The sequence below is a fragment of the Lissotriton helveticus genome, chromosome 4_1, assembly GCF_964261635.1.
Source record: "Lissotriton helveticus chromosome 4_1, aLisHel1.1, whole genome shotgun sequence".
Lineage (NCBI taxonomy): Eukaryota > Metazoa > Chordata > Amphibia > Caudata > Salamandridae > Lissotriton > Lissotriton helveticus.
The window spans coordinates 253,716,359-253,739,606 of NC_136063.1; the positions used below are offsets into that span (position 1 = coordinate 253,716,359).

The window sequence follows — 23,248 nt, forward strand, 5'->3', positions numbered from 1 at the left end:
AGCTCTTTGTCCGGGTCTAGGGTACCGACAGACAAACTGAGATGGGTGGGGTGCAATCCTGAGAGCACGGGGGTGGCGTGACTATTTGGAGGTAGGGGGTAATCAGCACACAATTTGAGAAAGCGAGAAAACACATGCACTCTCATGGACTGCTGAATTAAAAAGAAAGCAGTTCTCTGAATGTGAGAAATCGAAAGATACAAGTGATCCAATCTTAAGGATATTAAAAAGTCTTTGCTCCAGTGGAGGAACCATCACAAAAAGACGAAGAAAAGCTATTGAATAAGAAATTAGCAAAAGAGAGTGAGAAGAAAGCTAACCAATGGTAAGCAAATGGTTGGGCTCTAAACTTACCGAGGGTTTTTGGTATGGTCCACAAGGGGTCTTTCAACAATTGTCAGCTGTATGCAAGATTTGAAAGGATGGTTGGCATCTTCAGAGAATCGAACCCTAGGCACTTGAGCCATAAAAAACATGTTTCCTCACACAATACAATCCAAGTTCATACTTAATATGGAACCCTAATGAATTATACTCTCAGTTATCAAATGTGGATTGACGGATTCTTGCCTATTTTTTCCAATAATGACTTTGTAAAAACTTACATATATAAATGTATGATTTTAATTGCATCACTGGGTGGTTTTTCAATTTTCATGTGGCACATTGCATGATCATCCATTTAACATTACCATAGTTTTAATTGATATGATTGGGCATAATAGACTAAATGAACTATAAACGTAGTATATTGGGCCTCTTCCAGTTCGTATCATTTTCGAAAAATAATTAACTATATTCTTTAAATCTGATCAAAAATGATGCTCTTATAATTGTAATTGTAATTGTAAGACATACTTTTATAGCGCGAACTGTCACCCAGAGGGTATCCTGGCGCTTTGACTCTACATACAATCACGCAAAGACGGAATCACACTGCCTTAGGAAAAAGGTGGGACTTCAACCCTTTTTTAAAGAGAGACAATTCATCCAGACTCCTCAAGGAAAGTGGAAAGGGATTCCAGAGCTTAGCAGCAGTAAAACCAAAGGAACGGCCGCCCATCCGTGTCCTCTGGATTCGAGGAACTGCCGCCAGAAAAGCTGAAGAAGACCGTAAAGGTCTGGCTGCTGAATACCAAGAGAAGCGTTCTTGAAGCACGAGAGGTCCCTGTCCATGGAGTGCCCTGAAAACTATACAAGATGCCTTAAAGCAGATGCGTTGATGGATGGGCAGCCAATGAAGGTCCCTAAGCACCAAGGTAGATGAAGATGAGCGCATCCAGGAAAGAGCCAACTTTGCTGCCATGTTCTGTATCCGCTGTAGCTTTCTAATCAGGGAGCTAGGGGCACCCAGGAGCAGTGCGTTGCAGTAGTCGAGTCCACTAAGTATAATACTGCGCACTACTTCAGGTCTAGCCGAAACGGGTAGAATAAGAAGGATCTTACGCAATGTCCGTAACAGCATCATGCATGGCCCAATGTTCTTGTTAACAAAGACATCCAACTGGAGGTGTGGGCCAAACATGACGCCCAAGTTACGGGCAGCGTCCGCTGCTCCGACCGTGACCAAAGAGTGGAATGGCCAAAAGTCCGTGGGCAGAGGACGAGGGATTTTGTCTAATGAGCAATGCAGTACCTCTGTCTTAGATCCATTGAACTGGAGAGAATTATGTCGCAACCAGTCCGCTGTGGCTAACAGACAATGATGAAAAGTCGCCTTAGAGACGGCATCTTTACCTTCAAAGGAGAAGATAAGCTGCGTTTCGTCGGCATAGTTTATTGCAGAAATGCCAAAGGATTTAATTAGCCTGATCAGAGGACAGAGGTAAAGATTGAACAGAATGGGACTAATTGCCGATCCCTGTGGCACGCCTTGCCCCACCTTTCTGATACCAGATCTAAAAGGGGGCAAAGCCACCACCTGATGCCTGTTATGAAGGTAAGAGACTAGCCAGTCCTGGGCCAAACCAACAACCCGTTCTCTTCCAGTCTGCTAATTAGAGTAGAGTGGTTGACCGTATCGAACGCGGCCGACAAGTTGAGCAGCACCAAAAATGCTGCTCGACCAGTGTCGACACGCGAACAAAGATAGTCCAGGACAGCCACCAGTGCAGATTCCGTACCATGAGCTGGTCGGAAGCCGAACTGAGCTACATGTAAACAGGCATTAGCCTCTATAAAACTAGATAGTGATTTGGTAACAAATTTTTCCAAGATTCTAATTGGAAAAGGCAAAAGCGAAATAGGCCTATAATTCGCAGGACATAGAGGATCCAGTGTAGCCTTCTTCAGCAGTGGGGATACCACCGCCAGTTTCCAGCGATCGGGAACTGTAGCAGAGCTAAAAGACTGGCAGCAGATGGAATAAAAGGGTGGAAAGAGCTCCTCTTGGAATAGTTTCCAGAATTAATGAGGCAACGAGTCCAACGGGGAACCCGAGGAGACACAGTTGGCCATGGTACAAAAGTCCTCGTAGGAGGGGAGGGTAAAACTGGACAGCGTTGAGTGCACACCAACTTCCCTGGTTCGTGCAGATAGTAACTGAGAGACAGACTGGGTACTGGAAGTGCTAGAAGCAGCAAGGCCGTTCAGAATGGTGGTGATCTTGTCCTCAAAAGTAGAGGCCAAGGAATCACACAATGTCTGAGAGGCCGGAATGCTGTTAGTTGCACAGGCAGGATTGTAGAGATTTTTAATGATTTTAAATAGAGTTTGTGACTTATTAGCGGCCCGTGCCAGCATATCCTCCAAGTATTTGGCTTTAGCTCGTTTAATCTGTGTTTTATAATTCAAGAGCAATTGTTTAAAGAGAGTCTTCTCTGCCTCAAAATAATGCTTCCTCCAAGTTCTTTCAGCCTGTCTGCAACGTAGTTCCAGCTGAGAGAGTTCATTAGAGTACCAGGGGGTGGCAAGCTTGGGTCTATCCTTCACTTTCCTTAAAGGGACCACTTTATCTAGAGATTCTATAATCTGTTGGCAAAGGTTAAAATAGCTTTCCTCCTCCCCTTTCTCCAGTGAGAAGCCACCAGGTAGCAGGGCAGGCAGTGTAGAGCATTTCAAAAATCTAGACCACTGTCTACCGAGTTTGGTGTTACCTATGCAATTATAATGCATATTATAATGAAGACATATATTTGCCTACTCCTTGGTATCTACAGAGAGGTACCTTCTATAAATGTAAACTGCACTTTGAGCCGACTCAGATGCTATATGCCTGCAGAATTAGTTATCTATTCGAATAGAATCGATCGTTTGTGTATAGTTATGGGGAAGTCAGTGTTTGACAAAAGGAAATATTAAATCCATGGTGTCTCTCAGAAATCCCATTTTGTCTCTTCATGGATGCCCCTTCAAGTAAGTGACTGCAACATTTTTCAATCACAGCCCTCATATGCACCATGTAATCAAAAAGCGGAGCATATGTGGACACGACTTTTTTTTATCTCCACTTATGTTCAGGGGCACATTTATTGAGAAAGGAAACAGAAGTCATTCAAAACATATTAAGACTTCCACCTATAATTAATAAATGCAAATTGGAGAATAACGTACATTTTATGATAATTAATTTCACTGACACCATCCTATTTCCCATGTTGCCTTTTTTTGGCCTCTAAGTGTATATATGGTAACATTACATTTGTATTCGGAATTACTTTGTATAGTTGAGGTATATTTCTGTGAAAATAACTTTAAAAGTAGAAAAACACGCCAGCCTGTTGTATGAATAATAATGAAGCTGAGCAAGTTATTTAAAAATGAAAAACAAGTTAACAAGAGTCCTTGGTGATTCGTGAGGGCATCGGTGCAATTATTCCTGCATTGTTCTTATATCGTTCATTTCATCATCCTTCCTGCGCCCATGTGGCAGTTGTCGAAGAAAAGGTGGTAATCTGTTCCTCCTTCCCTTACAAAATCACTAACCGTTTTACCTTGCACCGGCTTTGACTGGATAACCTAGAAATAAAATCTAAAATCAGTGAAAGTGAATAGAAATCATAACTATTTGAGAATGCATAGGAACATTGCACACAAGCACACACACCACATAAACACACACATCCATAGACATGCAGTGCTAAAAGCAAGAACATGCCCCCTAATGCAAGCTTCATAAATAATATTAGATCTAAAGTAACTCAGACAGAAATGTATCAGTCCATACCTTCATTAGAGCATCACAGGGATTAACAGAGAACCTAAAACAATGAAAATATGGAACCCCACTGGAAAAGTGTCCCCTAACACTGCGTGTGTGGCAGAGGTTTTGGAACACAAGCATGTTTATATATTCTCCTGGGATGTCGCACTAAATTGAGAACGTGTTTTGGGGATTCCAGTTAATGATCAAATGGCCCAATAATAACTGTAACACAAATTCATACACTTAGGTTTTTTTAGTTCCTTTAAAACCTTTCAAAATTCTAATAGGTAACATAACAAATAACCTTTTCCTCCCTCAACTGCGAGCCTCTTCTGCTCTATTGGCTTAGAAAGGAAATAAACGCTTCCAGTAACACTTCAGCCCTCATTACGAGTGACACTTTTAACTACAGGACAGAGGTGTGCACTAAATCTGCCCTTCAAAACTCAGTTCTGTTACAAAATGCATTTAGCCGGACAACAACGTACTATATGGTCTAATATAGCAATGATTTTAATTACCACCAGCGTTATTGACAGCTTCATTTGTTCAACTTTGTTTTCCCAATAAATTCATAGGCAAGAAATTAGTCCAAGATATTTGACATTTGAGCGTCCAGCTGGGAAGTACAAATACAAAAAATATATATATTGTAAATTCTTCTTTCTTTCTTGTGGCTAAGGTCCTTATTCAATTTTTGACGGACAGCACTCCATGGGACAGACAAAATCATTCGGTCCTCATGGTGAAGGGAACAGCCATCCAATTTACATATTAGCACCAAGTAGGTGGTCATTTATAATGCATGGCCATCACGGTGGTTCCTGTCAATGCATATTGCTGTTTTGTGCCAGGCAGTGTCAGCAATACGCAAACCTGCACCAAACCATTTTCTTTTTTATTTAAAAAAAAAAAAGATTGGAATGTTCTTTTTGGGAATAAAAGAAATAATGCCCCCCTTCCCCACCATGGGAATTATCTTCTATGGCGGGGAGGAGCATTATTTGATTTTTACTCTCCCTCACCACCAGGGCTTGCCTGGCGGCGACAGACAGTAAACAAATGGGTACATGCCCACCCATCCTGATTGGATGGGAGGACATGTAGCCATTTCTCCGACGGCCCTTACTGCATCAGAGAGGTTTGGCTATGGCAGTGATGGAGTAGTCGCTGCCATAGCCAAACCAAAGCTCCGCCTACATTTAAATCAGACGGCCTGTCCTGCATGTTGGTGGTGTGTATACTCTGTCACGACAGATTATATATACTGCCCACGTTTAAATCGGGCTCTGAGTCATGTGGATCCAGTGGCGTCACTAGGGTTGGTGTCACCCGGTGCGGGTAACTCATGGTGTCACCCACTCACGACTTTCCGCATGGACCTCCTCCGCTCCGAGTCCACCAGTGGGCACAGTTGGCAAATAACGGGACCACAGGACAACACAAAACTAGAAAACATGGCAGCATACCACCAAGGTCAACACCAGAGATCCACATTATAGCATCATTGCTTTGGACAACTTAAAACATGGAGCCACAACGCACAACACAGCATGAACATTACACTAGAAGATATGAAGCCACAGTGGAAAACGTGATGGCACCATATTAAACACTCTGTCCATCACCACCCCTTGTTGTTAATTATTTTGTCCACCCTAAGCGTGGAAGGGTATGCTCAGACATGAGTCCCTTGCTCACTGCACCATCAGGATTCAAGCAAGCCGGGCCGAAGAGGCTGAAATGCCAGAAACCGGTCCCCGGTAGCTTGTTTCCTTTCCAGTGTAAGAATTGGCTTTGTAGTTTGGTTTGCCCTGTTCCCATCATGCACTGGGACAGGAACAGACTAATTTGCATACAGCCAGGTTCTGAAACTGGGATGATGCAGTGAGCTAAAAAACGGTGTTGGATCTAGCCCTGATCTCTTGACTGGGTGAGAGTTTTCTGCTTAATTCAGAGACTCTGTCCATCACCACCCCTTGTTGTTAATTATTTTGTCCACCCTAAGCGTGGAATGGTATGCTCAGACATGAGTCCCTTGCTCACTGCACCATCAGGATTCAAGCAAGCCGGGCCGAAGAGGCTGAAATGCCAGAAACCGGTCCCCGGTAGCTTGTTTCCTTTCCAGTGTAAGAATTGGCTTTGTAGTTTGGTTTGCCCTGTTCCCATCATGCACTGGGACAGGAACAGACTAATTTGCATACAGCCAGGTTCTGAAACTGGGATGATGCAGTGAGCTAAAAAACGGTGTTGGATCTAGCCCTGATCTCTTGACTGGGTGAGAGTTTTCTGCTTAATTCAGAGACTCTGTCCATCACCACCCCTTGTTGTTAATTACCATATTAAACATGGCATCACAATGAACAGCACAGCAACACACTAGAGAGAAGGACACCACAATAGACAAAACATCACCACACTAAATGCAATGGCCCAGCAATGGATGATATGACACCAGCTTAGCAACATGACACCACACTAGACGAAATGGCACCACTCTGGATACCCCGATGGCGCAACACTGGTCAATATGGCACCAGACTAAACAGTGTGGTACAAAACTTGCAGGGTCAGCCCTTAGATGGCTGGAATCCTTTTTGAACAAACGATCTTTCAGGATTTGGGAAAATTGCATCATGTCTAAATCTACTCCCCTCCAGTGTGGAGTCCCCCAGGGCTCGTCCTTGAGCCCTACCCTATTTAATGCTTACATGGCCCAGCTGGAGGAGGTAGTAGCCCCTTTTGGGATTAAATCCATCACCTACGCAGATGACACACAACTAGTCATCTCGCTGACGCAGCAAGCGGGATGTGCAGATAACCTCTCGGCCTGCCTAATTGCAATTTACTCCTGGATGACCGGATCAAAGCTCAAATTGAACGGAGCTAAAACCGAGATCATGATTCTGGGCCATCAATTTACATATTTGCCCAAAGCTTTCTGGCCGCCATGTATGGGCGAGTTGCCCCAGCCAAAGGAGAAAATTAAAAGCTTAGGGGTCTGGTTCGAACCTGAACTAACTTTTAGGACACATGCCCAGAAAGTCGCAGGGGGGTGCTTCGGCTTGCTTCGGGCAGTTCGGAAAGTTCTCCCCCTCCTGCCTTTTCAGTCCAGGAAGCTTTTAATCCAGGGATTAATCCTATCCAGGCTGGATTATAGCAATGGTCGTTTCCTGGCAGCACCGAAAGCCACGATCAATATCTTGCAGCGGGTGCAGAACGCTGCAGCTAGGTTGCTTTTGGGGGCTCCAAGAAGAGCGTCAGCCAAACCATTGCTGAGAGCTCTCCACTGGCTTCCAGTCCATGAACGAATCGCCTTCAAATCATCTTGTATTGTTCATAAGACACTTCAAGGCAAAGGTCCTCCGGTTATGAGGAGCCTGATTCGTCCCTACAGACCCGCCCGGGTCCTCCGATTGGATGGGGATAATCTTGCCATAGTCTCGAGAGTGAGGAAGGCCCGTACAGGAGGCCGCCGCTTCTCTATAAATGCGACAAAAAACTGGAACGCTCTCCCCAGGGATATCCGGAATGAATCTTGCTATCTTAAATCCCGAAAATCACTTAAAACTTTTCTCTTTCCTAAAACCCCATAAAAAAATTCCAGATCCTTTAGAGTTTTCTGTTATCAGTTAGGTAGCGCTGGGACGCTCGAGGGCAGCCATGCGCTTTACAAATCAAATTTCATTTCATTTCATTCAATACTGACCCACAGTAGGCCTCAAGAACCCTCACTAAACCATAACACTCTACTGCACCCCATGTTATGTGGCACTAGTCAAGAAAAACAGCACCACACTGCACAGGCAGGCGCGAGACTAGACTGAAAGACACTGCACTGAACAACACGGCAGCAACACCCTTGACAATATGATGACACAGTCTGGCTTGACAACACAGCACACTCTGGGCGAAACTAACTGCCACGTTCAAATGTTGCGAAAGCTCCTAATACAGTACCTCGAGACTGACAAAGCAAATAGGTACGTAGCTGTTCTTAGTACAGCAGTTGCAGTGGCACTGGGGCTCTGGGGTGTAAAGTGCCCAATCTCAAGTCAATTGTCACTATTTATTGCTCTCACACATGGAGGTGGTGGTCACATTTCCTCCTGCTTGCACTAGGGCCCCTAGTGCCCCACGGAAAGCATAAAAAAAACCAGTAAATAGCCATTGCAAAAACGTCCCGAGTTTCAAAGCGCAGCCCTTCCTGCGGGGGGAACACACTTGGCAACCACTGTTTGTGGAAACCAATATCCATCTAAAACTGTTTCTTTTCTAATCACTGTGCTAATAGTCTATTCGCACGGCGTGCTGCAAAAACTGCAAATTAATGGGTGCCCTGTCTGAGTGTATATGCGTGCAGAAAAAAAACCACACACATCACGGAGGGCAAAGAGAGAGAGAGGTGTGGCGAGGCGCAGAGGGCTCGAGCCACCAGCATCCTGAAAGGAGCCCAGGCATGCCTTTCTGGAAAAAATCATCGTGTACAGCAGATATCTGTATTATTTAAAGAAATCCATATTTATTTTTTTCACACTTATGTGTATAATTCAGGAATTCATAGAATTAACTGAGATAGACAAATATTTGTTACAGCCACTCAAATGTTTTAAAGTGGTTTAGCAATCAAGCTGCTCCTGGATTTTTCCCTAACTTTGCTACTTTTATTGCAGGTCTATGGCCCCTCTGAATTTAACCATTAATCAATTCCAGCCTACCCCTCTTCATAGGAGCACTCTGTTTCGGTCCATAAGATTTAAGAATGGAGTTTCCACTAGTATATTAGACTGCTACTGGACTTTTGGGAATAATAACCTGAATTTTATGACAGCCCAATGTGGCATCAATAAGGACCACGAATTGTAGGAATAAAGATGAAGCTCCAGATTTCAATATCAGGCTGTGCAGTATCTCACCTCAGTTACCCATTAAGGACTGATTGGGAATCCTCAGGTAAATAAGGTGGAAATGGCTGTAGTTGCTGCTATTTAGATTCTGGTTCAAAGATTTGTGGAATCAAAACTAGTCATTACCGCACGTATCTTGTGGCAGTAAAGGGCTGCTTGAGACACCTATGACACTATCACGTAGTGACATAGTGATACCACACCCCATGTGTTACTAGAGTTTCACCGTTGGGCAAACTCATGAGATGATGTTTATGTTGCAGTGGTGAAACGAGTCAGAAAAGCCATTTTTACCAGCTTTGCACCTGGTTCGCACCACCTGATCTCCGCACCTACTTAGCGCCTCGCCGCTCCCGCTTCCGCGGGAGCCACATCGCTGTTTGGGACGCTGGTTGCTGCCTACAGAGGAACAAGGACCGGAGGACTACAACTCCCAGGGGGGCACGCTGTTAAGCCCACACCTGGTTCACACCAACTGATCTCCGCGCCTACTTAGCGCCTTGCCGCTCCAGCGGGAGCCGCATCGCTGTTTGGGACGCTGGTTGCTGCCTACAGAGGAACAAGGACCGGAGGACTACAACTCCCAAGGGGGCACGCTGTTAAGCCCACACCTGGTTCGCACCACCTGATCTCCGCGCCTACTTAGCACCTTGCCGCACATCGCTGTTTGGGATGCTGGTTGCTGCCTACAGAGGAACAAGGACCAGAGGACTACAACTCCCAGGGGGCACGCTGTTAAGCCCACACCTGGTTTGCACCACCTGATCTCCGCGCCTACTTAGAGCCTCGCCGCTCCCGCTGCTGCGGGAGCCGCATCGCTGTTTGGGACGCTGGTTGCTGCCTACAGAGGAACAAGGACCGGAGGACTACAACTCCCAGGGGGGCACGCTGTTAAGCCCACACCTGGTTCGCAACACCTGATCTCCGCGCCTACTTAGCGCCTCGCCGCTCCCGCGGGAGCCGCATCGCTGTTTGGGACGCTGGTTGCTGCCTACAGAGGAACAAGGACCGGAGGACTACAACTCCCAGGGGGGCACGCTGTTAAGCCCACACCTGGTTCGCACCACCTGATCTCCACGCCTACTTAGCGCCTCGCCGCGCATCGCTGTTAGGGATGCTGGTTGCTGCCTACAGAGGAACAAGGACCAGAGGACTACAACTCCCAGGGGGGCACGCTGTTAAGCCCACACCTGGTTCGCACCACCTGATCTCCGCGCCTACTTAGAGCCTCGCCGCTCCCGCTGCTGCGGGAGCCGCATCGCTGTTTGGGACGCTGGTTGCTACCTACAGAGGAACAAGGACCGGGGGACTACAACTCCCAGGGGGGCACGCTGTTAAGCCCACACCTGGTTCACACCACCTGATCTCCGCGCCTACTTAGCGCCTCGCCGCTCCCGCTGCCGCGGGAGGCGCATCGCTGTTTGGGACGCTGGTTGCTGCCTACAGAGGACAAGGACCGGAGGACTACAACTCCCAGGGGGCACGCTGTTAAGCCCACACCTGGTTCACACCACCTGATCTCCGTGCCTACTTAGCGCCTCGCCGCTCCCGCTGCCGCGGGAGTCGCATCGCTGTTTGGGACGCTGGTTGCTGCCTACAGAGGAACAAGGACCGGAGGACTACAACTCCCAGGGGGGGCACGCTGTTAAGCCCACACCTGGTTCGCACCACCTGATCTCCGCGCCTACTTAGCGCCTCGCCGCTCCCGCTGGAGCCGCATCGCTGTTTGGGACGCTGGTTGCTGCCTACAGAGGAACAAGGACCGGAGGACTACAACTCCCAGGGGGGCAGGCTGTTAAGCCCACACCTGGTTCGCACCACCTGATCTCCACGCCTATTTAACACATCATCACCCACGCTGCGCGGACGCGCGCGGACGTAGCCCGGGCCAAGGGCGGGCCTGTTATAGCCCGTTGGAGACCGGACCGGGCCACCCCTCTTACTTGGTGCTGTAAACATAGGACGTCAACGTGTTCAACTGTAAGTACCTGTTGGGTTATTCTGATGCACTGTAATATGTCAGCACGCGACAGTAGAGGCAAGGGAGCGATTCCAAATGGGAATCTAACTGGGACTTTGGACAATTTTATTATCCGGGCAAACTCTGTCATTGACCAAGGTATTATCCTTATGGAACGCCGGGTCTCTCAAGATCTCGCCCTGGCAAAAAGATCTTCCATGGGATATTTCGCTAATGCCCGCAGCCCAGAGCCTTTATTACGAGCAAACCTCACTGATGTCCCGGTGATCGTACATAAGCCTTCTAACCCCCAGACCCATGGCCCTATTTTATTAGTGGACCAGTCTAATACAACTATGGCCGCAGAAACGACTATTGTGTCTAATTATAGTTCACCTGAGAGGGCGAATACAAGGCAGACGCGAGGGAGGCGTGAGGGTGCGATACCCAAGAGAAAGCGGGGGCCAAATGATGCCACTGGAGGAAGGAAGCCTAAACTCGCTAAACAATCTTTTAACATCAATATATCTTCAATGGGTCTGGGTAGGGTGAGTCTAACTGAGATAAATGGGCCACCTTTGTCTCCTGATACTGCCTCATGTGTGACTAATCCTGAGGACACAGCCTTGACATTGGAGGGTTCAGACCTTGCCAATTTTGGCCTTCTCTTAAAGTCCTCTTTTAAATCATTTGAAGACAGGCTCACACAGATTGAGAACCGGTTAGCCAAGATAGAGGATGTAACACTGAAGATTGCGGATAATGTCAAGTTGAGTGTGCTGTCTCTGGGCAATATACAACAGAATACTTCACAGGGGGGGGACGTACCGTATAAGGTTAATGTTATTCCCTCTTTAGTTACATCCACTCAAAATGTACCTGTAGATATCCCATCTGTTCCCGTGCAACCAGCTGCTAATACAACAAGAGGGGTCAATGCTGACAAGTCAAAAGAACCCCTTAGAGCGTCATCGGAAGCAGGATACCCTGAGAACCTGGGAATTAATTTACCACCTGAATCGAACCCGTATACTGTAGTTTTAGCAGGGGTCCCTGCAATTTGCAACCCAAATAAAGAATCATTCGTGTCTCTAAGAAACAAAGCTGCAGACTGGTTGAACAAAAATAGACCACTCCCCCGTAATGTTTCCAGTGAGATCCTGATGGTGCGCAGGGTGCCTTGGGTGGGGAATAGACTCAAAAATATACCGGGTGATTGTGTGCTTGTGAATAATAGAGACACTCGTACTGTGGGACACATCTGCAATTGGAATCACTATATTTGTGACAACACGGGATCCTCCATCCAACCCCTCCCATTGACATATTTTTATCGCTTGCCCAATCGTCCAGAGACGGAAGGGGACTGGACGATAGTAAAGTATCAGGGAAGAGGGAGGGGGGAAGGAGGTCGACAGGTGCAACCGTACATATTCAATCAAATACCTTCACAAAACAGGTATAGCGGACTTGAAATGGTCGATTGACTTTATCATCTTGGTGTCAGTGGCGGAACTGTGTGTTATGAGGGAGCAAGTGAGGTACGAAGCAGCGAACCATCCTGTGTCCCCCCCATCGCCCACGAGGGCTCCCTTTGCAGTTAATAATGTTGGGTCCTTAGGGAGTATGTTGGTAACCCAATCGCCACTTCTAGGGGAAAGCAAGGCAATGAGTTATAATGTTATCTCCTGGAACATTGCCGGGCTGGCCGGAATGGTCAAGAACCCGAGGTGGGTAGATTTCATTAGATCTTTTTCAGTAATTTGCTTGCAAGAGACATGGCTGGTGGAGAACGACATATTTATAGAAGAATATAAAAGTTTCTTTATACTGGCCAAACCATCACGAAGTGGTAGATCAAAAGGGGGTTTGGCTCTGTACATTGATTTAGCCTTCGTTTGTGTTGTTAAAATAATTTCCACTAACAATACTGACATTCAAGCTGTAACAATTAAAAGAGGGAAAAAAATGGTCTGCTTGATTAATTTAACACTGTAAATGCCAAGGGGGAATGCAGGATTGAAGATCTGGGCAACTTCATTAGGCATCACTGTGAGAGCCTCTCCCATCGGGTCATTATCACTGGGGACTTTAACGTGCACCCTTGTGGGAACCCCATGAACACTGCAATTGGAACACTGGGTTGCCACAGGATGGGGGGGCTTCATTATGAACACTCTGGCCGGGGAGACATGCTGAATCAACTCTTGAATGAATTTGATCTAATTTCTGCCATGTCCCTGGCGGATGCTAGTAGTTATCAGCCCATCCCTACATTTGAAGGATATTCAGGGGGATCTTTTATTGACCACGTCCTTTTTTCTAATAGCCTTCACAAACTTTTGTCGGGTTTTAAAATCCTGGAGAGCGCACATAGTGATCATAATCCTGTCTGTGTCTCAGTGGTCGGCAACCTCCTACAATCACGGGTGAAGACGCCTAATTATGGTGTCTTGAAAAGTATGGATGGAAGGCGCCGCTTGAAATGGCCTAAGGTGAACCCGGAATCACTTTATGACAAGATAAATAAATCCTGTGCCTCCGAGTTATCACTATGCGTTTCTCCTGTATCTTTTTCACCGGACATTCTTCTTGCTTTTGATGGCATTGTGTCTAAAGTAGGTGTTATGCTAACCGTATCATCATCGAGCCCTGTCAGTAGGGACCCTAAATGGTTTGATCATTCTTGTTCTAAATTAGGCCGTGAATTAAAAGCGGCTTTGAAGTCAAGATCTAGGAACCCCACTCTGATTAGGTCATCGCGCCTGGCCTATAAAAAGGCCCTGATCCAACGCAAGGCAGAAGTAAAGGATAAAATCTGGCATGACCTGTTAGACCCTGATACTCTTTGTAATAGTGAAAGATTTTGGGGTATCATTAACAAACCTCTATTTGACACAGTAGATGACAACCTAATCGGCACCAACATCACTGAAGACGAGTGGGTATCCCACTTTAGTCTGATTTTTAATAGTAACAATCCGCAGAAAGACTTCGATAGAGGCGCACAATAAGAAAGCTTGCCCCTCTTTACTATCAATGAGGTCGAGAAAGGCATTCTGGGACTGTCAAGCAGGAAAGCACCAGGCCCGGACGGTATGCCCCCGGACCTATTTAAATCCAAGGTTTCACTTTGGGTGCCAGTCCTCACCGTCGTGATGAATGCAGGTCCTGGGGGACCTCAACAATAGTACCAGTATTCAAGAAAGGGGACCGGAACAGCACATCCTGCTACAGGCCAATATCATTAATTGACTCTGTGGTCAAAGTAGTGGATGGTGTAATCCTGAATAGATTGACAGCCTGGGCCAATGAACACGGGGTAATTTCCAAAATCCAGTATGGATTTCGGCCAGGTCATTCAACAAGAGCGCAGTGTGTTAATCTGTACATGATTTTGGGGAAGTATACCTTGGCCCGGCAGGGCACCATCTACATGGCGTTCATGGACCTCTCCTCAGCATTCGACTGTGTTAACCGGGAAAAGCTCTGGGAGGCCATGGGCGCCATGGCAGTTGAGTCGAATCTGGTTAACTTCCTGCGGGATATGCATCAGGACACCAGGGCTAATGTGAGGTACTCTCAGGACCTTAAAGTGTCCAGGGATTTTTGCGTCCACAGGGGTGTCAGGCAGGGCTGTATTCTGGCCCCCTTTCTTTTTAATCTATATATCAATAATTTGGAGGAATTCTTAATAAATACTGGGGCGGATTACCCCTATGTTGGCCGTAAGGGTTTGCCTGTTTTATTATACACGGATGACGCGGTTCTTCTGGCCAGGACCCCAAGAGGTCTTCAAACTTTGTTGAATGCTTTTTACAGCTTCATGAATGCCCGCGATTTATCGATTAATAACACTAAATCGTTTATAATGCAGGTGGGTCAGCATAATAAGAAGCTGGTTACATTTAGGGTCAATGAGGAGAGGGTCCCTATTACTAGAACATTCTCATATTTGGGAGTTCTATTTGATGACCAGTTAAAATGGGGAGCTCTACTCCAAAGGAAAAGGGGGAGATAACCCCGTCTAATGCTGCTATTTTTAATTTTGCCCGGAAAATGGGTAAAAGACCAATTGCCGCACTATTAAAGATTTATCAGGCGAAGAGTGTGACAATAGGAAGTTATGGCAGTGAACTTTGGGGGTTTGTGGCTGCTAATGACATTGTGGTCGCCGAGAACAACTTTCTGAAACAGATTTTGGGGGTTCCGAAGGGGACTCCCAACTTAATAGTGCATGAAGAAACTGGTATTCCTTATATAAGTGACACCTTAGCACTACGGCCACTAATCTATTGGTTAAAATGTTGGTTAAATAAAGATCTGACCTTTATCCATCTACTCTTGAGGGATGGTTTATCCATGGATAATCTACCTAAAATTCCGTGGCTAAAATACCTGAAAGATTGCTTTTCTGGTATAGGGCGCTCAGAACTCTTTTTAAATCCTGACTCAATCATGCGCGCTGATGTAGAGCTTGTGAGGAAAACTTTCCTCTTATCAAAAGAAATGCAACGTGAAGAGGTGGAATTGATCAAACCTAGTATCAGAAAGTATGTCATATTGAAAACTACACCCCAAATGGAGCCCTATCTATCCTGGCCTATGGTGGGCTTTGACCGGTACTTGCTAACCAGATTCAGATTGGGCTATTATCATCTTCTGCTATCAGTCCCAAGGGGCTCTCACCGAGGCCAAGTGTTACCTGCCTGCGGCTGCGACAATGAGTCTCCGCAGGATCTGGTGCACTTTTTATTTATCTGTCCTTTTTATGATTTACCTCGAAGGTTTTACCTAAAGCCCCTTTTAAAAAAAACTTAAATTTGACCAGGTTAGACCAGCCCTTTGTTATCTCCAGCTTTTACATTTTGATTGTACACTATTTGTGATTGGCTTCTTAAAATCTGCCTTAAAATTTAGAAACAGTATGGAGGGTTAATTGATCGTTTACTATTGCTGCTATTTTTATATTTGTTCACATGTGACTGTTACTTTTTAACCATGTGTTTTAATATTCGGGCTGTTCTTTTAATGTCTGTACATCAAGTCTCATTGTGTTATTTATTAGATGATATTGTGCTTTTATGTTTTTTCTGTTTGAATAACCGAATAACGATCTTTTGATTGATTGAATGTGAAATCTAGCTGCATGTTTGGGCAGACATGTTTTACTAGAGTCTGTCCTCTGAAATCGCACTGCCATATACATTTCCAAATAAATGAAAATTGGCTAAAGCAGAATCCAGAAAAGACATTCATATCATAAATTGTGGTCAATTATTTCTGGCTTATGCCTAGCATAATAAACAGGTATGTGTGTTTAGCATGTAGGGCAATTTACAAAAGTACATCAGTGATGATCTAAATGAACAGAAATGTGTGAAAATGGAATGTTAAAATTAGTCAATGTCTGGTTACGTGTGGGAAAGCCTGTGTTTTCTGGTGGCTGGCCACCCACTCTTTGTATAACTGTGTGCATGGAGAAGCTGGGAGTGCACACCCATGAATGAAACAGGTTGCTTGTGTTCCGGTCCAGGGAAGACCTGGCTTGGCAGTTCGGGCTGGACTGTTTGGATTGGAGCAGGATCAAAACTGATTTGCATGTAACCTGGTCCAAACTGAGGTGACACAGTGTGCAAAAAAACAATGGATTGTGATGCGACCCTGAGTAATTATCATCGGCTGAGATCAGCATTCCATAACCCACTTTTTTATAAAGTGCAATTTAAGAGGCTGCTAAAGATGCAGCTCTCTATAGAACGCTACATCTTGATGCAGTAACAGTGGCCATACGCTGACAGACCCCAGATACCTCTCCAATCATCTATTTACTATATAACTATATCTTTGTCTTGATTTCTATTAAAAGCCTGCTATGATCCGTATGAAGCCAAACAATCAATATTAAAAGCGATAAAGACATAAATATCTAAAAAAAAAAATTGAAAAGCCTCAAGTTAGAAAAATTATATTTGGAACTCTATAACAAACATTTAAAAAATGTAGCAAGTAATTGCTGCAGTAAGAAAGGATGTATGCGTTATGATATGGTTTTTAGGAGTAGCTTATTTAACTGAAAATTACACTATTGAAAAATAAAAACAACAAAAAAAGTTACATTTCGAACTTCTAATTTGGAACAAAATACAAAGACAGTATTGCATTTGGAGTTTAAGGTTTTGAGCGTTTTTCTTTTCAAACGAAACAATTCAAACTTTCAGTCTGGACTGCTGGAAGTTGCTTAGCAGTTCCTCCCGAATGTTTTGGGGAAACATCGTTTACAACGCAGTGTTTACAACGCTGTGTTTACACCACGTTGCCTTTACAACGATGCCATTACAACGCAAGTTGTTACTACGACTTGCGCTGGATGGCGCTGTTGTATAAGGAATATTGTAATTTTATATTCCAACACCTTCCCTACTGTTACGTGGGCTGGTGTTAGAATATAAAATTATAATATTCCACAATCCACGCACACCAACGAAAGTCGTTGTAACGACTTGCGTTGTAATGGCAGCGTTGTAAAGTACCGCGATCTAAAAGATCGCGTTGTACTAACGTACATCCATGTTTTGCATACTGTGCAGGGAAGCTCATTACTCTAGTAGGTTTTAGACTAGAAGAAATTGTCACACTAAGAAACAGTGTATCATTATGTCTAGGAAACAATGCACCCTCTGCAACAACGTACCCTGTGGTCAACACATGTTCCTCATCACATATTGCAAAACGTTAAACAATTGTTACCAACCTCCCAGTTTTTAGACATATGCTTAGCATCAACAACCACAGTTTCTGATTGGATACCATAATTCTTGCCCTTGTGGATTAGATATCTGCTGCCATCTTCTAGTGTAACCCTACAAAACAAAAGAATATGGAACTATTTGGTACAAATACAAATGAAAATATTACAAACTTTTAATGGCATGCAACAACAGAGCAGCTTGTATTGTGAACATAGATCACAAGCGTGCACATTTATATTGCTAATACCATATTCACTTAGGATAGGTCTGTGATGAGAAATGCCCCTGTCAGAGCAGCTTGCTATGATGCACACATGTACATTTGCCCCATAATGAGTGGAAACTCCGACCTGGTCAATATGGATACTGTTTACAGTCTGGGCTTTTGCATGATAACTTAATGCATTCTGGGTGTTGTGGTCTTGTTTTTCTTCCATTGAACTAGAGTGCTTACTATAAAGCACTGTTGAATGGGCCTCACAGTCACGGATCTATGCTATGCTTAGGTAGCACACAAGGACCTTTTACATTCTGGGACTAGGAATACAAAACTAAAACTTCCATGATGCAAAGAAAAACAGCAGTAGTAGATACACTACTCATACCTAACAAGATCGCAGGGAATGTGTATTTAGCATAAAGGGCAATGTGCAAATGTACATTAATGATGATCTAAATAAACAGGGATGTGTGAAAATGGAAAGTCAAAAATTAGCCAGCATGTCTTGTTATAAATGGGGAAGCCTGAATTGCCTGGTGGCCGCCCACCCTCCCTTCGTATCATATGTGCATGCGGAGTAGCTGGGAGTGCGCACCCTTGAATGAATGAAAACGTACAAAGAGCAAACTGATACCCATGGTGCTGAAAGGACTAACCAAAGAAGAGCAAAGCACAGACAAATTACGAAAGTTGTAAAATCCAAGACAGTTTTACATTTGTTTTCCTGAAAAGGATGGGATTATGAAGTCCCCTGCTCGGGCAAGGGAAGGGAATTCCATAATTTGTCTGAGAGGTAAAAGAAAGACCCATTATTCTGGACACTGTAGGGCATATTTATGGAATTATCACGCAGCGCAGCAAGTCATCTTGATTGCTGCGCTGTGCTGCGTGGTAGGGAAAGGGCAGGTATGTGCCGTACATAACAATATACGGTACATGTCTGTCATTTCCCAGCTCTGGCGCACAATGTGATGCCTAGCGCCAATGCAGGCACCCGTGCACAAGGTTTTTATGCAGGAAGGGACACTTTCCTGTACGAAAACAACCCTGAGAGGCATTTTCCTCTTTCTATGTGTGTTGCAGAATGAAATTAAATGAAATACTAGTATTTTTAAAGTGCACAGCTACCTCCGAAGGGGTGTCCCAGCGCTGGGGGCCCCAGCGCTGGGGGCCCTCTGGAAGATTAAGCGAGCTATTGTCCAGAGTTACATGATGCTGGGCTAACCTGCCTCCAGAGCCGGGGATCGAACCGTGAACCTCGTAGTCCGGAGTCAGGCACCCTGGCCGCTGCGCCACATCTCTTCCACTTCAAGAATGCAGCACTTAAAGAAAGAGGAAGTAACGGGGATAAATAAATATATTTCTCTTTGTTACGCTTCACCTGGGGAGGCGCACCATTTTGATGCATTCCCTGGTTTACCAGTGTTGGTAAATCTGGGAATGCACCGAAATTCATGGGTCGATGCGTGGGAACCACCACGCTCCATCCGTGGAACGCCTTCTCAAGGGAGAGAAAAACAACACAGCAATTTTTGTGCTGCGTTGCGTTACTCTGGATTTACCGAGCCATTCAGGGGCATGCAAAGTGGCCGTGCGTGGCTTGATAAATCCAACTTAGATTTTGCGTCGCCCTTGCGTCCCCTTGCGTGCTGCAAGAGCAACGCAAACACCTACATAAATATGGCCCTGTATCTGTAAAGTGATTTGGAATCTTTTTCAAACAAAGCTTGTTATGGCTCCTGTTTACTAACAACATCAGTGCAGGAGTGGACTGCTAAGACTTCAGAAGCTCCGGGCAGAATGTCCTCCAATGCAGCACTACACTATGCACAATTCGTGTCAGCAGTGACATGGTAATTAGGAGGAAGGAACCACTCTAGAAATGGTGTTAACACAATGTGCCTTTTGACTGGTTTTCTCTTTAGTGATGCAACTAAGGGGACCATCTAGAGTGGAGATGCACTGAAGCAGCAGGGGAGTGGTTCAAAGCCGTTGAGCCAATTTTACCCAGGTATTAAGGGCCATATTATCAAGAAAGGGCGATACATTATCGCCACTTTTATCGGCAGCAAACGGCCGCTAAAGCGGCGATAATGGGCTTGATAATATGCCCATGTGATTTCCCATAGAAGCCCAGGTTAACACCACTACCTGGGCTTCTATGGGAATTCACAAGGGCATATTATCAGGCCCATTATCACCACTTTAGCGGCAGTTTCCTGCAGATAAAAGCGGCGATAATGTATAGCCCATTCTTGATAATATGGCCCTAAATTATTAACACTCATAAAATTGGCTCTGGATATTATTTTATACCAAAAATGATTGTTTCATGTTTAATCCTTCGTACATCTTCGATGGTATGTATAACTATCCCCACAAAATTTACTGGTCACAAATTGGCATCATGTGAAGCTGCATTACACAGCCTAGGCGCCTGATGCATAGATCTGGACATCCACCAAGCCTCAGGGTATAATACTGGCAAGATAGATCAGGGGGTTAATGCACTTGTTCCAGGGTTCTGAGAGTTAGCATTTATTTATTCACAGGTTTCAATTGCCTTAAAGTAGCCTGAGGTGTTGTTATGCTTGATACAGATCACTGTGTGTAACCTGCATGTCATTTGTTTGATTGCTAGTGAGGTTGCTCGGTGGGATGTTGTGTTTAGTGCTGAAGTTCTTGTATAACATACTGCAGACAGCTGCTCCTAAACTGAAAAGGCATACATGTAAAGTCTTGACAGTTTTGATTCAATTTCATGTTTCCCTTCATGCTGGTAAAAGGTACTCCACGTAGAAGCATATTCTACAAAGGCCAGAAGCAATTCACTTTGATATATGTGCCATATAAAAGTTTGCTGTTTGTGGCATCACAGTAGAGGCCTACACATCTCATATAAATTACAGAACTAAAGAAAGTAAAATGCATCCCAGGGCTGGCATAGCACCCCACTCTCTGAATGCAAGCACACAATCAGGAGGATTCACACGAACCCACACACAAGAGCTTGCTCATTTTTACGCCAAGTCATGACTTTTCTTATGCAGAAACATATAATGCTTGTTCATATTGAAGGAAAGAACCTCTCATTACAGGAGAGGGTGATGCATGCAAATTTGAAGCTAAATGTCTAGATTTACTGAAACAGTTCCATGAGTTTCAAGCTTTGAACCTATGACCAGGAACAGGAATCACGTTAGTCTGATTTTGAAAACTCGACACTATAAAACAGAGTCAATTAATCAACCGGTAATACATGTCTCTGTTCTATGATCAATGAGTAGTTCAGAATAGTATTACCTTACTCCCGAGTGGCTCATTACTCCCACAGATACAGGCAAGCTGCCCATAGGTCTGGTTAACCGCTCTGCAAATACAACAGGTTGATTGTAAAGCTTGGTTAGCTGGGATTTCGTTTTCATGTCATGTGGAGGAACCACACCTGGAATAGAATATGCTGGTGGTTATCAAACAACTCATAAAGTTTACAAAAAAATATATTTTGGACTACTTTTAGTTAATACGAGTAATAAATACTCAAGTAATAAATATAGTGGACATGAAAGGCTAGAAGTAAGTTAGTTCACATTTGGTATTAAAAGGTCAAATCATTGTTATCCTGTAGGACGAGAAAGGTTTTCTTTAGATTAATCAATTTTTGTTATTTCCAATAAAGTTTCTCTGCTCTGTGCCTTCGTATCCATTCTAGGACAAAGATTGCCACTCTCTGGCTTATAATTAGTGTCACTTGTAATGAATGCTTCGATTCCACTGCTGCTCAGGTAGTATCTTCACATTGATAGTGGTGCACACTGGACGGCAGATCAAGGACGGCCATACTTTGCCTATATTTAACAATTAGACATCCCCTCTTCTCCAGCTTCAGCCCTGCTTACTTTCTTTTGATTACTACCCTCTCCCTGACTCAAACATTAAAGGTCTGATTATGAGTTTGGAGGGCTGACCGGCCAAAAACTCGCATCTGCACCCACCAGGAGCCCACAGACCCCCGTATTACGAGTTACCTGGTGCCAGCGGTGTGAATGCAGAGATCTTGTGGCGGTGGTGAGTACTTTTTCTAAATATATCAATGCCTGTGTGTGCATTTCGATGCATATGTGTCGGATGCACACATATGCATGATACATGTGGAAATATACCATCTACCCATTACCTGAGTCCGACACATATATGGCCAGTCCTGGCAATGGGTATATGGTAAAAAACTGATTCACCTGTATATCGTCGCAAATAGGGTCACAATCCTCAGGGTGAAGATTCTGCTGTGAAGGGGAGACCTGAAGAAAGAGGCCCATGTAGGAGTCTGCCTGGAAGAACAAAAAAGGGGTGAGTATGCAGACAGTCCGACCGCCGCGGTCAGCTCATGAAAAAGGCAACTCGTAATACGGATGGCAGTTCAGCTCCCCTGTACTGCCCTATGGTGACTGCCTTTCCCGACCTCGAACCCAGTGATTTTGGCTGTTCAGCCTCGGTCTTCGCAATGGCCATCTTCTCAACTCATATTACCGCTGTCAGGCCGCCAAGCTCTCCGCCGTCTATCTGCCATCGCTGGTCAGACCGCCAAACTCGTAATAAGGCCCTAAATATGCGTTTAGATGCACACAGCCAACTGAATGTTAAATTGCTGCTTTGATATATTTTACAAAAAATTGGGAAAGACATACAGTCTCTGGTTCAATGTCTTGATGATAATGATATATGAAGGGTGCGATCTAGCTAGTTAAGCCTGCTTGCCCCTATGGAACTTCTCTCTTGTGGCTGTGGAGTGCAAAATGTTCTGCAGGACCGTGAGTGTGATCCACTTAGAATAAAACCAGTGAACCTGTTACAGCTGGACCATTCTGCTTCCATAAAACTTCTCTCCTGTTGTTAGTGGTTGAAGAAGGTCTTGTGGACAGAGGAAGCTGGTACCAACTGGAACTAGACATTTTGCTGTGGACCTGTACTGGATTTGTGGAGATCCACCTCGAACCCGAAACATGAATTTGTGTCTGGGTTACCAGTCACACAGCTTTTAACATCTTAAACCAGTGTATTTTTTTATCCGATTATCTAGGAAGTTAAGTGTTTCGGCTGCAAGTTAGTGTAACTTATTCTTTTCAAATACATTGTTGCTAAAAAAACCTTTTTATTTTTCTAATGAAGATACTGAGGTCACTGCTTCCTTTCAAAGTAAAAAATAAATGCACTGCTGATCCCTGCGACTCTTTTTCAGAACACTTTGCTTTCTACACTCCATTT

The 23,248-nt window shown here is 44.7% G+C and overlaps 1 protein-coding gene across 1 annotated transcript in view; it reads right to left on the reverse strand.

The window, feature by feature from the left end:
* Positions 1 to 601: 601 nt before the first annotated feature.
* LOC144828510 (uncharacterized) overlaps positions 602 to 23,248 on the reverse strand; it is a 57,014-nt gene continuing 34,367 nt past the window's right edge. Inside the window, exons 3-5 of the mRNA XM_078686745.1 lie at positions 21,287 to 21,428; positions 17,766 to 17,874; positions 602 to 3,957 (exon numbers count right to left, since the gene is read on the reverse strand). Coding sequence (XP_078542871.1) covers positions 3,838 to 3,957; positions 17,766 to 17,874; positions 21,287 to 21,428 — 371 coding nt within the window. The 3' untranslated portion in view covers positions 602 to 3,837. The remainder of the gene's footprint in view (positions 3,958 to 17,765; positions 17,875 to 21,286; positions 21,429 to 23,248) is intronic.